The 13,097-nt window shown below is 43.2% G+C and overlaps 2 protein-coding genes across 2 annotated transcripts; one reads left to right on the forward strand and one right to left on the reverse strand.

Moving 5' to 3' along the window:
* Window positions 1–819: 819 nt before the first annotated feature.
* Window positions 820–11,186, forward strand: EAE97_002321 (uncharacterized protein; the record flags this gene model as incomplete). The annotated part of the gene is made up of 10 exons (XM_038872832.1): window positions 820–1,148; window positions 1,214–2,780; window positions 2,860–3,018; window positions 3,090–3,187; window positions 3,258–4,679; window positions 4,732–6,734; window positions 6,817–9,189; window positions 9,240–9,883; window positions 10,064–10,210; window positions 10,389–11,186. 10 exons carry the CDS (start codon window positions 820–822, stop codon window positions 11,184–11,186), a joined length of 9,540 nt encoding a protein of 3,179 aa, XP_038736038.1.
* A 299-nt stretch (window positions 11,187–11,485) lies between these two features.
* Window positions 11,486–12,377, reverse strand: EAE97_002322 (uncharacterized protein; the record flags this gene model as incomplete). Its single annotated transcript, XM_038872833.1, has 2 exons — window positions 11,486–12,069; window positions 12,200–12,377. 2 exons carry the CDS (start codon window positions 12,375–12,377, stop codon window positions 11,486–11,488), a joined length of 762 nt encoding a protein of 253 aa, XP_038736039.1.
* Window positions 12,378–13,097: the final 720 nt, after the last annotated feature.

Raw genomic sequence — 13,097 nt, forward strand, 5'->3', positions numbered from 1 at the left:
ATAGATGATAACCAAGTGGTTTTTTCTATAGGCTGAATGAAGTTATCTGAATGGTATCTCTTGATCCCTCATGGTAAAAGCATAGCCTGTCATATTTGCAAGGCTGCCGTTGAGCGCAAGCTTGTGGATAACAATATGACTTCATTTTGCTCAGTAGTCTCTGCTTCTCTGAGAACTTTTGGTCAATTTCAAACTCGAAGCGGCAGTGGAAGATTGGTATAGGCAGATATCCGTCAAATAGAGATAAAAATCGATTCGTATACTCGCATGTAGGTGCATATGCTATGATTGGCGGGAGGATGCATAAAATGATTCGAATGATTGAGCATATGTGATATCGTACTCGAATGGATTCTCACCCAGGAGGTAGACTTATCAGGTGGGTAGTAACCTCTTCAAAGATGAAAGGCGTGATAGACGAAATGAAGCAGTAAAGTGCGAATCAAAGTTTCCCATATAAGCCTCTTTTTATTGATAGGTACTGGGTACCTAGCTACTCAAACGACACATATGATTATTCAATTCTAATTGGAAGATTGAAAAGTGATATGGGGTACCCGTCCCGTGCAAGGCAGATTTTGTTGTTGTTGGTTTCGCGCTAGTGGGGCGGGGGTCGTTGAGACTTCACCTACATCTTACAAAAATTCTTTTCTCTTCAACTCTCAATTCCTTCAAAAATTCAGTTCGTCTTTTGATTCTTTTGATTCCATTCGTGTAGCAACTTCGTCACACTTTCTTAGACTGTGGGAACAACTACTTCTCCACGTTGTTCCAAATTTATAACTCGATCTACAGCTACACCAAATCTTTTCAGTCGCTATGGCGACAACGAATTCCGTTATGGAATCGTTGGTTAACCATATTGTCCTCCCTCCCCGGCTCCCAGGGAGAGATGACAGAAACGAAGGATTAGAAAGTGCTATTATTGATCATTTCATTACGGCTTCCAGGTCGATGAGAGGCATCACGAGGGACAAACTGTCTGAGAATTGGGATTGGATCCGTCGATCATTGGAAACGGCAAAATTATTGAATACTAGAGGAAGATTATCTAGAGATACGCTATTGTCCGAGTTTCAATCTCTACAGAAAAATGTCTATTTGATTCTCAATATTGCGGAGCAGAACGCAGCTCTACTCATCTATCGGTATGTTCCAAGCTATCATAACCATAATACTTGTCAGAGCACTGATTTCTAACTCGATCTAAAAGTTCCGAGGAGCGCGCAGTGTTCGAGGCTTTCGAGACATCGGCATCCGCACAGGATGTCATGGCTGCTGAGAATGCCTTAGAATGGAGTTTCCCTGGGTATGCCGTCGATCTCCCTTTGTCAACATTCAACGAATCCAGTTTCTTAGAAGAGTTGGCCGTTTTCTTGGAGCAATCCAGCACCGAGTCAATCAAACGATTCGCTGCGAGAACATCTAAAGCTGGTTCTCTCGTCATTGAGGAACGCGACACTGCTTCGTGCGCCCTCATATCTCAAATGCTCATGACGCTATTGGAAGGAAATGGCCGTAGGGTGTATCCTACAATTCTGAAGAAGCGCATTCGAGACGACGTACTTTGGTTCAATGCTGCAAAGCCATGGAGACGAAATCCCTTCTATCTCGTACTGAGAGTTGCCATACAAAGACAACTATACTCAATGTCAGATTCCGGCCGGACACAATACAAATTTATGAGATGTCTAGCTATGGCACAACTCCTTGATCTTCACATGTATGAGATCAGTCTTGAATCACTATCATACTTGAAAACCAAACTTTGCCGACGCCTTGCCAAGCTCGAGAATGATGACGTCAAAGCATCAACTTCTCTAGGAGCTGTATACGAACACACTTTCAAGGCATTGCGACCCAGTTTCCAAATATCAATTCAGCGTGCCTCGGAACGAATTGAATCAGAGTGGCTAGCATTTAAGCGGTTGAATCAAAGACCAGTCATGACGCTTCCAAAACGCGCTGCGGATCGTGATTTATACTTAACACTTCCCAACAGCGGCCGTTACCTACAGCGCATCATGGGTGAAGCTCTTCGTCCGCCTCCACAGTCTTACAATTCCAAAAAGACTGTTGATGTATCTGCAGCTGCTTCCAGGAAGATTGGGAGTTTCGGAGACCGATATATTGCTCTGTGCGATTTGGAGATTGGCATTGAGTCGATACATCATTCTCCATCTGCCACCAGTCTCGAAATTCAATCACGATGCAGGGAGATCTCACGAGAAATATATAGATACATCAAGGAATCCGAAGGCGCTTATTCTGTTAACACCGAAGAACGTTCCATTATGTTGTTGAGCATCATGGAGCTTTGGATCTCTATGGATAAATATGAATGCATTCTCTATCCATTACTTAAGAATTTTCATCCTTTCTTCACGCCTGAGATGATGGATGTTTTGCAACTATCTCTGAAAAAAGATTTGCGTAGACTACAAGAAGTTCAGAAGTATATACAAGATCGCTGCAGAGCTGCGGTCGGTAAGGGAGGACAAAGAACCATATTTGAGGATCCAACACAAGGATGCTTTGCCGACCGCTACTTTGTTGAGTCCGATGAAGCTTCAAGGCTGCAAGAGCTTCTTGAAGCTATAGAGCTTGACGCTGAGCAATCACGCGAGAGCAAAGTAGCAGAATGGTTGAAGAAAAGTGAAAGTTATGACAATCTTATCAAGATGATCAACGAAAGCACCTGCATATACACAGTCGACGGACACAGCCCAAGTTGTCCAAAGTGCTTAATGGAGAATCGGGCCAAGTTCTTTAGAATCAAGGTGAGAAAACCCTCACCGCGATATGTTGCCTATTTGGATTTAGTAATTAATTAGAGATCGATTATTTATACAACTATAGGTATACGAGCATCCTTTACCCTCAGATCCCGTCCAAAAAAGAGCTGTGATATTTGAGCTCTCTTGCCCTTCGGCATTTTCAATTTATCGAGACACAACCTGGAAAGTCCTGATCGCGTTGGCTTTTCCAAAAATTCAAGATGTTTCCACGGAACCTAGAGTAAGCTCTTTCCACATGGTCTCCAATAAATTGGATCATACCATGATTGAACAACACTAATTGTACCCCAGGTCCTTCTGAAAGATTATCCAGGACTTTCAGGATATATGAGGAACACAGAAAATGGGATTTCATTAGGATCAACTAGAAAAATATTTCACAATACTCAGTTAGTTGGCTCTTCCATGGCACAAGCCTACGCGCAAACTTGGACAGCAATCATTGACACATAGTTCTAGTTATCGCACCGTTTTATTACCTGTTGGTATCGATGATGTGTGTCCCTCCAATACCTTGAGATTATCCTACTACGATTTTCGTTCTCGACGATGGCTAAGTCGAGACTTTCAAAATCAACGGCCATCATTTTCGCATCATTTCAACTTCACGTTGCCCCAGAGCTCACCATTCTCGGTGCTTACGCAAGGCCTGTCTGTCAATACGAATGGTATTTCCTCGTACGAAGTCATTGCCAGTCAATCAAAGTGTCCCAGAGGTCTCAATGTTCATGAGTTTATGGCCTTCCAAGCACTAATCTCAGGCAAGACCCGCCGTCTTACACAATTGTTGGTAGAGCTTGGTTCTCAGAATTTGAACTTCAGTACCGAATCAATGGCTATCTTAGTTTCGCGTTTAATACTCGAAGCTGGGCCTAATAACGAGGATGATTATTTACGTGTCATTCATCAATCTCTTCGAGATAACAATTTCTGTTATAGGATGTTGGAGCAGTTGGACCGGAGACTGAAGAATATTAGGACAAACTATCGTGAGAATTATTCCATGCAGGCAATATTGACGATAGTTTTACGCATCAAGGAGCTGGCGGCACCCATTATTGTCAAACTAGCCTCCGAGTTACTCGAGACCGCTCGGTTAATCACTTCATCTTGGGTAAAGATCCTCAGAGAAGAAATTAAACAAGCAGTTGATTCTGATGCCGCTTCCAGATGCCAAACATACTGTCTATGGGCTGCTCTTCTCTGCCGAAGAACACTTTTCAACTACAACAACAAAATATTAGAACCTACTGCACTTCGTTGCTTTATTGAATGCTCAATTACGCTACAAGATAACCTTTCCAATGACCCTGCGCTGGCCCCACTTGGGCTCAGGAATGCTATCATTCAAGACTTAAAGGCTGTTTATCACATGAGACATGCTTTACGCGAATCTCTAATTGCTAGCCCTGATTCCTTACTACTAGCAGTGGGTATTGTATGGCCATTACCAGAAGGAAGCCAGCCGCGTGTATCATCATCTTTGGTCTTTGATTGTCCTGAAAAGTGGTGGGTTTATGCCAAAGTCATTGGCTCGTCTCTCATGAAAGAGCAGACACTGAGTTTTCATCTGTTCTATGGCTACCTCTTGATAGATGCTCAACCGCTAGGGATGCTCCCTGCCGAGTATAGATCATCAGCTGTTCTTCGAGATCTCTTTGGTGATGTCAACCTTCTCACCTTTCCTTCTTCTTTGCCTGGCTCTCAGTTTCAGTTAACAAACGATCAATTCGGCCATACCATCCATCTTGGTTCTCGAGACGGAAAAGTCGTCGTGCGAGCCTGTTTCAGAAAGACAGTTCTGGAACTCGTACCCAGCAGAGTATTTCACACCGATAACAACTTTGATCTACCGGTACCCCTAGTGCTTGATTGCATTCAGTAAGTTACTTGAAGTTCAATGCGTAAATTTAATAAAACTAACACATACAAGTTGGCTTGACTTAGCCACAGGAATTATCGAAATTCGACAGAAACCACATATTTGGAAGTTCAAAGATGCTAACTGGCGGCTAAATTTACGAACCCGCAATGCTTGGCGCCGCTCCTCCTGTTTAGTCGACCCATTTAGCACAACGTTCAAACGCGTTCACAGGATCCTTGAGCATTTTGAGGAGCCAGGTCACTTGACAGTTTATCAACCGCCGAGGAACAATCTCACCGTTGAGCTCAAACGTCTCTCCTTATCCTTCAAAGTTAATCACAAAAAGTATCTTGCATCATCGCAGCTACATGCAGAAATAGACGCGGATCAGGATTGTGGAACTTGGTATGGACTACGAAGTAAAATCGTACTGCGCGATACTATCAATCCACGAGTGCGTAGTATTCTGGTACCAATGCCTGGTAATGATCCTAACAGTGTAAAATCTCGATGTCATGGAATACATGTTCAAGTACACATCGAAAACAATGGAGATTATGGTCGCTTCTTTGTGAACGATACTTTGGGGCGTATCGATTGTCCAGCCGAGCCTTGGCAGCTTTACACCAAAGCCTTACTGCATAGCATGACATCTTTCCTCCTACCAGATATTTTGACCAAGCGTACCGGGACCGAGGAGGCTATTGCTTGTTTAACATCTGGTCTTTATCAGCCTTGGGCCCCTCTGAAACTGACATCGCGCTTGTGTCTTTTAAAAATTAGGAGGCTCAGCCCAGCCAGGGGGTATTATCCGGAAGACGGGAACTCTATGCAAAAAGTGGAATGGAATGATAAATGGACAACTACTATCCAATACGACGGCTACGAGTCGATAGTTCAAGAATTGATCGAAAAAAGTGACAACTTAGAAAAGTTTTCTCAAGAAAAAACACAAGGGATTTTGGAGCTGAAGGTAGTGCGACCACAACACCTTATCAATCGAAGCTACACCCGCTTGAGACTTTTCAAGCGCCACGATGGGTTTCTTGAAACCCAAATGATAGCTAAGGATCTTGTGTATGATTCAAGAGACAAGTACTGTGCTAGTCAAAGACGCAAAAATGTCTTGGAATGTGTTGATCATATCATACAATGGCCTCAAAAAACACATGCCTCAGCAGATTTGGCCGGAATGCTGCAGAGATACCCTAACTTGAAAGGCTTCTACGCGGAACCCAGGAAATTTCTCTTGTCGGATCGTTTGGATGTTGAATTTTGTGTGTCATTCGGCCCATTATATCAATTTTGTCGACAAGCTTCCGCCGACGATAAGTTTCGACTTCAGTTCCAATTCTCTTTGATGTCATTTCGAGACGATATTGATATGGATCTGGTGAGGATATTACTGGTCTGCTCTGTATTGGAAGACCTGAAGAAATTGAATCCTCCAGCCTATCAGAATTATACCCACTTTCGTCCAAATCAAATTCCACATCTTGCATACATCATGCAATTACTAAAGCCGTGCCGCATACCCTACCCGCAAGACTTCCGCAATACTTTTGGCGGGTTCAAATTACACGCAAAACAGCGCAAGAACCTAGAACGTCAAGAAAGTCAGTACGAAACCCAGACAGATACTGATTGTGAGCTATTTGCAAAGTTCTTGCTTGCTCAATGGCCGCGCCCAGAACCTTCAATTGTTGAATTTTCGACTCCTGTAAATGTAGATATTTCCAAAGCTATGAGCGTTATCCTCCCAGATTGGGCAAGAATCTTCCAAAATATGGAGCTCTCTGAGTATCTTGAGCAAGTTCAAAAAGTGCTTTCTCGAGCCTACAGTGGAACTAAATTTCAGTTGCCAAATATGGAGGTTCAAAAGCAAATAGTATACGCATCAAGAGTTCGAGGCAGTGACTTTCCCATGCTGTCGGAAGATCTAATGCGAATGCCATGCAAGATCATGACATCATCTACCACAGTAGCTCCGTCTATTATACAAGCCGAGATATCGAGTCACAATGGCCATATAATCTCTCAAGAAGCGTCTCTTCTGGAGCGCATTGTTTCAGGTAAGTCGCATTCGAGATTGGCTTTCTGCTACTCAACATCCATAATATACATATGAAATTTTACTGATATTAGTTATACTAGATCTCATGGGCAATGAAGCCTCGTTGATACGCCAAAAATATGGACAGGAACTGCTGCAGAGCTTGTCTTCATTCAAGTCATTTGAGCAGCTTCCGAAAAGTGGTAGAAAATTTGTCGACCCTCCAAAACTTTCCAGTGATATAGACAAGACTAGAAGCGCCACAAGAGAATTATTCCAGGAAATATGTCGATCATTTGACAGCCCGAGTGCTGCATGGTTACGTCCAGGAGGCTTGTATCCATGTGTTTCAACCATTACACTACTTGAGAATTTACGTTCTACCTCGAGCACAGAAATCAACTTTGGGAGCGGAATGAGAGAGACTCTGATCAAGTACGCTTTATATATCACAGAACTTCAAAGACTACTTCGGATTGAAGAAGCATTCTCAAAGGGCGACCAACAACGCTTGATTGAAGAACAGAATAATCTGGGCCATTCAAATTGGCAGCCGATCGAAGAACCTGATTGGCTTTTGATCGAGGTGGAAGCGAATGTTCTTATTCGGCCTGATCAAGTCGACGTAGCCAGGGCTACAATTTCGCCGAATTCCAAATCAAATTCTGTTTTACAAATGAATATGGGACAAGGAAAGACTTCAATTATTGTACCTATGGTGGCGTGCAAGCTAGCCAATACCGAGCGCCTCGTACGAATCATTGTGCCGAAACCATTGTTGGTTCCAACTGCGCAGTTGTTACAAGCACGTCTCGGATCTCTGTTGGGTAGAAGCATCCTCCACGTACCATTCTCAAGAAAGACTCCTACAGATACAGTGAAGACTTATTTCAATTTGCACAAGGCAACTCTTCAAAGCTCAGGTATAGCTATTGCTTTGCCGGAGCATATACTTTCATTCCGATTATCTGGGCTTCAACGACTTTCGGATGGCCATGTAAATGAGGGGAATTCAATGGTGAAAGTGCAACAATGGCTAGGTAATCGTTGCCGAGATGTAATGGATGAAAGCGATCAGATTCTCTCGTTACGCACACAACTAATATATCCGAGCGGTGCTCAGAACTCTGTTGACAATTATCCTCATCGTTGGGAGACAGCCCAAGCTTTGCTGGCCCTTGTAGAAGGACATCTATACAATCTCGAGAAAGCTTATCCTCATAGTATCGAAGTTGTTCGAAGAAATTGTGGAGGCTACCCTATGCCATTTTTCCTCCGAAAAGATGTTGAAGAGGAGCTACTGAGTAGGCTAGTTGCTGATATATGTATTGGGCGAACTTCAATTCTGGATATGTCTCGTTGCTCCAGATTGGATCGCCTGGCCATTAGGGACTTCATAACCAAGCCCAAGGTTACCACAGCTGTCTCCAAGGTTGTGAAAGGTGTATTTTCGGATAAACCGTCAATGAAACGCAATCTCCTCAATGTCCGCGGTCTTTTGGTACACCGAATATTGTTGTTGGCGCTAAAAAAGAGGTGGCATGTACAATATGGTCTTCACCCCGATAGAGACCCCATTGCGGTCCCGTTCCATGGCAAAGGCGTGCCCTCGGATCAAGCTGAATGGGGCCACCCAGACGTCGCAATACTTCTTACTTGTTTAGCATTTTATTACGAAGGGCTAAATAACAAGCAATTGCACCAAGCCCTCGAGCATGTTCTCAAATCAGACGATCCGGCCTCGATATATGATCAATGGTCCATGAGCTGTTCTGTGCTGCCTGATACGTTGCGGGACTGGAATAGTATTAATCTTGAAGATGAACAACAAATGCTTGAGCTCTGGACGTATTTCAACATGTCTCCAGTAATCATCGACTACTACTGTAACAATTTTGTATTTCCGGCACATGCCAAATCCTTCAGTCTCAAACTACAAGCTAGCGGGTGGGAGATTCCTTTATCGTCAGCGGACAATCCAAATTCCATTACGACAGGCTTTAGTGGCACCAACGATAATCGAAACTTACTGCCACTAACTCTCAAACAGCAAGACCTGGAGAGACTTGCCCACACCAATTCTGAGGTTCTTACCTACTTGCTTCAGCCCAGAAACCGGCGATATGTAGTAGCAGCTGATGAACGAGGCCGGCATCTTTCTGAGATTGACTTGTTGCACAAGATATCGAAATTAGGTATCCGAGTGCTCATCGATGCTGGAGCCCAGATTCTCGAATTGAGCAATGAGTCACTTGCGAGAACATGGCTTGAGATTGACACACAAGCACATGCTGCCGTTTACTTTGATGAAGCAGGAAAGCCGATGGTGGTCCATAAGAAGTATAGACCGGTGCCGTTGTCAGCTTCACCATATTCCGATGACCTAACAAACGTTGTTGTTTATCTCGATGAAGCCCATTGTCGCGGGATTGATTTGAAAATGCCTGCCAAAGCTTGTGGAGCACTAACCCTAAGTGAGTCCTTAATTTTAAAAAATAATGACGCTGACACTAATTTGGAATAGGTCTTGGACAAAGCAAAGATCATACTGTGCAGGCAGCAATGAGACTGAGGCAACTCGCGACTACTCAATCTGTTATATTCTTCGCACCACCTGAGGTTAATCAGAGCATATTAGACTGTGTTAAAAAAACCCATGGCAATTACCTGGACTCTTACGACGTCATTCGTTGGCTTCTGGAGCAGACGTGCGTAGGTATAGAGCTTATGCAGCCATTGTATTATTCTCAAGGCATTGATTATTGCCGTAGAGTTCAGGCTGCTACTGATAATATAGATTTCCTCACCAATGCGGACCACCGACAGCAGTATCTAGATACCCTCAGGCAAAAGGAGCAGCTTTCTTTACACCAGCTTTACGGAATTAAAACCAAAACCAAGACTGTTATTGGTACTGGTGAATTGGCCTCCCAAACAGCCAGTTTTGTCAAAGAGCTTAATGCAATGCGTAAAAGCTTTCGAGATACTGGCGATGCTGTCCATCATACTGCTCTACAAGAAGTTGAACAAGAAAGAGAAGTTGCCTACGAAGTTGAAACTGTTCGTGAGGTTCAAAGACCTATTCATTATAACGCTTGGTCGTTCCCTGGGCTGGAAAAGGACATTGTAACCTTTGTCAGAACTGGCAGAATTCCAGCAGGCTCCGTAGTAAGTTCGAACAGCTCGCCGATTTCCTTTTCTCTATTGTCTACTTCTGTTCCTTGACGACAAATTCCCGCTTTTTTATTCCATTCAATCGACCCATTTTCATACGTCACTGATTCATTGCCTCCTCATTCTCTCCTAAATCCTTTCTTGATAATTAATACTGACTAACGGAACCTATAGTGTTGTGAACATGCCTTTGTAGCTTTGAGAAGAACCGAAATTGGTAGGAAGTTTGGAATCAACGCTGAAGCTCTCAATTCTCGACTATTTGTTTCTAAAGAATTCATGCGGTCTGTTAAAGTGATTCAACCACATGACAACTTTCTGGTAAGTTAACTCTGTGTCTGCAATAGTCTGCTTGGAGAATATTCTCTCCATAGTTCGTTTTGAACCTTGGGGCGACTTTGAGGGTTTCAACGTATACGAGAGACTACGACTCTTCCAAGATTCAATTGGGTTCAAAAAATTTCTTAAATTTACGCTTTTGCTAACATTTGTTGTTTAGCGTCAAGTGAGTTGGGTCCTGTGGAGTCCTATCACCGAAACCGCGTTAGTCGTAATACCCGAAGAAACGGAGCTCCTCATTCCAATTCTTTGTGACTGCCTAGCTCCTGCATGTTTTCTCTTGACATATGCAGCCCCTACGACCCGCAAGATGCTTTTTAACTTCAATGATCTCCAATACTATGCTATACCCGCACTTCCAAAGGACTGGGTTGCGCCGACATGGTTGTTAGTACAGTTAGGTATTTTTTCGGGAGCTCTTTACTTTGAATACTCCCAATATGAGTATCTCCGTGGATTCTTAGGATTTCAAATAGAGAAGACTATGGAAGAGTCACAAGAAGACTGCTTGGAAGAAGACGGCCATGTTATCGATGGAAAAGCCACGGAAAATAGAAATGGAAAAGATCAGACCTCCGCCGGTTTTACGTCCAGACCTCTGACATTTCTGCAAGAATGGTTGAGCGTTAGACGAAAGGGACAAGACTTTTCCCATACTCCCATGGGATATGTTTGTCAAGGCAAGGTCCTTACCGAAACCCATCCATTTTTCAGCAAGAACGAACTGAACGTCACTGCGAAGCTCACCCAGCCCAATCGTAGAGGGATATCCAGTTCAAAGGGAGCTTTAGCGAGCACTACTTATGACGACGACCTTAACGATGACTGGGCAGACATGAATGCAGATGAGAATGGAGTAGCAGTGGGCGATGACAGTGATTCTGAGGACGATGATCAGTATGAAGATGAGGAGATTAGTAGTGGAAGTGTGTTGGCCAATTCGGAGAATGAATTTTAAAATGTCATGTACTTCAAGGGTTGCTTTTCATCGAAATGGTGAGTGAGTTTGGAATTTTGTATTTATTAGTATTACACACCATTGCTATTGTATCTTGAAAATAGAAATAGTGCTTTTATGCTGTGCTTATGATTGATCTAAATGTCCTCGAAGTGTGCCAAATGCTGCAAAGCTTCTTCACAATGTTGCTCCCTCCATTTGAAGCTTGCGTAAAATTTTAGGATGATTTTGCATGGAAAACGAAAACCACAACCAACAGCAGATTATTTTTCCTGCTCTATGCCTTCCTCATTCATTACTCACATGACACCACAACTGCCCTGATCTTTCGCCAGAAACCCCCCCAAACTGCTGAACATCCAATTTCTTTCATCCCACCCAAACACCCCCACCTTCTTCCAATCAATCTGCTCTGCAAGACTTTCTTTCTCATCTGCAACATTTCCGCCCTTTCTATCATCACGACCTTCATGATACCTTCCCTTCGCCGACACCCACGTAAGCCAAACACTCCAGACCCTACATTTTCGACCCTCATACTGTATTTCTGAAGAGGATACTGGAGATGAAGAAGGCATAATAATTTCACTCTGTCGCATCCCACTTACTTTCCCCTCCCGCTCAAGTTGAATTGAATTTGCATCAAATAATGTCTTCAATTTCTGAATTTTTGTTTCTCCACCATCTTCATTCCCGTCGACATTAGCACTAGCTGTATCATCTGACTCAGAATCCAACGGTACGTAGATCAAAAGTTGTTGCACAGGATATCCAGCAGGATCGTAGACTCCTTTCTCTGACGTCTGAGTAACTTTTGGCGCGATGGGGAAGTAAGGGAGGTGGGGTTCTAGGATCTTGGTGAGGGTTGCTAGGGTGTGGGAATCTGGGTTTGTTAATATTATGATTGTTTGAGTATTTTATTCTTCCATCACGAAATTTTTGTCTCTTAAATTGGTGAAGAGAATGATATAGAATGGGAAAATCGTGGGAGATGCGAGTAGAGAATTACTTACGGATGACGATTATTCCACTTTCTACAGGATCATGCGTAAGGCCTACAGAATCAGCTTCTGATAATTCGGAATGGGTGTCGGAATCAGGTGGATTTTTGGAGAGGGTTTTGACAAGTTGGGTGAAGTGTTCAAAGGTGTCTTTAGCGGACAGATCTATCTCGAGGAGGTAGGTTGGCATGCTGGGTGGTGGATGGTGCAGCTGTAGGGAGTGGTGAGAACTGGATAAAATGCAAAAGGAGAGGTTGATTGCTTTCTTTCTTGCGCTTTGAGATCAATAGTTTGTTTGCGAGAATTGTATTATGGGGTTTTGATTCAGAGGGAGATTCTTTTATATCGATACCGTGGTGAGTTCTGGATGTTGTAGGCAGGTGAGTGAAATGAGGCTGGTGCTTATGGAGTGGGGGATTGGGATGAAGGATTATGTACAGTCAGCAGGGATGCAACTGTTAGGATTTTATGAAGGGACAGGTAAATTATTGTCCTTTGACGGGGGTTTGAATATAAAACTTCAATGAATAAAGATCCTGAAGGGAGTGCATTCGTTTCTTGGTGGGGCATGGTGTTTGCAGGTGCAGTATCGCCAATCAAACGATAAAATTTTGAAAGGGGGTATTGTTTCCACCGTGAAGATATTTTGTGATGAATGATTGAATATGATTATTATCTTAATCTGAAACAAATGAAACTTTGTAAGTAGTGAGTTATATCCCATCCAGTAGGCCCAGTTAATTCTTTCACCCGATGTCCATGAACACTAACCCTTGATTTGCTTTTCCTAACCTTGTGGTATATCCTATATCTAGCCGTTGCAAACCCTCGTCCATGTTCCATTAAGTCTGAATTTCATTTATATTTCAGATATTCAACGTCGCCATCTACCCAGCATAATGTGTACCTC

Source organism: Botrytis byssoidea (genome assembly GCF_014898295.1).
Source record: "Botrytis byssoidea strain MUCL 94 chromosome Unknown BBYS_004, whole genome shotgun sequence".
NCBI classification, from domain to species: domain Eukaryota; kingdom Fungi; phylum Ascomycota; class Leotiomycetes; order Helotiales; family Sclerotiniaceae; genus Botrytis; species Botrytis byssoidea.